Below are 2,080 nucleotides of genomic sequence, written 5' to 3'. Positions count from 1 at the left end.
TATGTGTCCATTGCTATATAGAATCCAAGTATTTTAAGTCAGGCAAGAAAGCAACATGCAATACCATTTACATTAAAATGTGATGGTTTAGCTCCCGAAGGAAAAAGCAAATTTTTTTTTTGCTTTTGAAAAGAAACTATAAATAAGAGAAAATCCATCTCACTGCACAAAACCTCATAAAGATAAGACTTACAGGCCAATGAAGTAATTTCTGAGCAGTCTCAGCTCTCCGTGCCACTGCAAATACACTTTTTTATTACTTTCCATAGACAGCATGTTTGCAAAGAGTAAATTTGTGTGTCTTTCTCAGGGAAGTGCCTCTAAGAATTAGAGATTATCCATGGCTTTTAAAATCAGAAAGTTCATCCAGGCTTAGTGCTAATAGTTAGGTCTCGCTTCAGTAGATGGACGCACCTTCATAGTGGAATTTGCCTTGAGAGCAGATCCTGGGACTGGAGACTTGACTATTGCCACAGGGTAAATACTGACTGCATAAACGTAACAAATGCCTCTTGAACTTGACTCCAACAAATACATAGAGCACAGGGTTGAGGCAGCAGTGGGAGAAAGCAATTTTACGGCTGATGTGAAAGGCAAGGTTGGAGTCTTTTTGATACTGACAGGTAGGTGGTGGAAAAGTAATCATAAAGCTGAGGATGTTGTAAGGTGCCCAGCTCAGGAAAAAAGCCACCACAATAATAAGGATGAGTTTCACAGTTCTGTGCTTTCTGCGAGATCTTGCTCCAAGCAGGATTAGCAGTATCTTGAAGTAGCAGAATACGATCACCCCAAAGGAAAACAGGAAGAGTACATTTCTCTGATAAATGTCCACCTTTTTCCATTTCCAGTCAGCATAATCACAGGTCTTGTCCCCTTCCAAGTTTTCTTGCACTGTGGTGTGAATTACCTCAGGAACGACGATTAATATGCTACCAGTCCAAACAACCAAGCTCACCAGAAAACCACAGCACTGAGTCTGGGATCTCAAAGTCGAAAGGGGGTTCACTATGGACAAGTACCGCAGGATAGTCATGAGAGTCAAAAAAAAAACACCGCTGTAGTACCCGATGGAGAAAATGGCATTCATCGCTTTGCAAAGGAACTCACCAAAAATCCACCCAAAGGACTGGTCCACTGCCCAGATGGGCAGCATGCAGGAGAAGACTAAATCTGAGACACAGAGATTCATGATGAAGATGTTCGTTAAAGATGTAAGGTTTTCATATTTGAATAGGATCCATAACACTAAAGTGTTTCCTAGCAGGCTGAGCAAAAATGCCAGAGTATAGAGGACAGTAGTGAGATGAGTGTAAAATACAAAATAGTCACCCATTTCGCAGATATTGCTTTCATTAAAAGAATATTCATATGAGTAATTATCATCTGAATTGGGTGGATAATGGTCTTCATCCATTTGTCTGTGCAAACCTTGCACTGTTCTCCAGCAGCTACTTTGAAGAACCGCAACAATCAAACCAAACTTTTTGTGAAAATCAACCCAATAACTAAACTCCCGCTGTGGGGGCTTCTGTTTTAAGGGACAAAAAGAAGCAGTGAAACTACCTTATTTGTTTTGTTTTAGGGAGAAAAAGGAGTCATTTCCTCTTATGATTAGAGCATGAACAGGTAGATACTAAAGATTTACCCTCAAAGCAACATCAAGATCTTAAATACTTAAGAAGTCAGAAACTAAGATGTTTCTAAACCAACACGGTTGGTGACAACTGCTAACTGTTAAGCTTCTGCTACGTGAAGTTTGAAGGTGCATTGTGTTTTAATGTAAGTATCTCAGGTACCAAGACTTTTGGATCTGCTACTATTTTTTAAGTTTTCTGGAACTGTATCAAATTCCAAAACACTTCACCATATACATGATTCTTTGTCACCAAGGTTCAGCACTGCATAAGCTTAAAAAGCTGTGCAGTACCAGTATCAACAAGCGTAAGCACTAAGAACGGGAAAAGCCGTGTTTCTTAGAGATTTTCGTCTTGAGGTTGCTTGACATCTAAAGATCTCCAAGCTGTGGTGGAAGCATCCCCGTGTTGGGTGCTCCATGCATCTCTGTGGTGTGCCAATTCTC

At 40.2% G+C, this 2,080-nt stretch overlaps 1 protein-coding gene across 1 annotated transcript; it reads right to left on the bottom strand.

Moving 5' to 3' along the window:
* Positions 1-397: 397 nt before the first annotated feature.
* On the bottom strand, positions 398-1,414 carry XCR1 (X-C motif chemokine receptor 1). Its single transcript, XM_049816751.1, has one exon. The coding sequence runs from the start codon at positions 1,412-1,414 to the stop codon at positions 398-400; it is 1,017 nt and encodes a 338-aa protein (XP_049672708.1).
* Positions 1,415-2,080: the final 666 nt, after the last annotated feature.

The sequence above is a fragment of the Accipiter gentilis genome, chromosome 14 (genome assembly GCF_929443795.1).
Source record: "Accipiter gentilis chromosome 14, bAccGen1.1, whole genome shotgun sequence".
Classification (NCBI taxonomy): domain Eukaryota; kingdom Metazoa; phylum Chordata; class Aves; order Accipitriformes; family Accipitridae; genus Astur; species Astur gentilis.
This window is presented reverse-complemented; position numbering and strand designations above follow the sequence as displayed.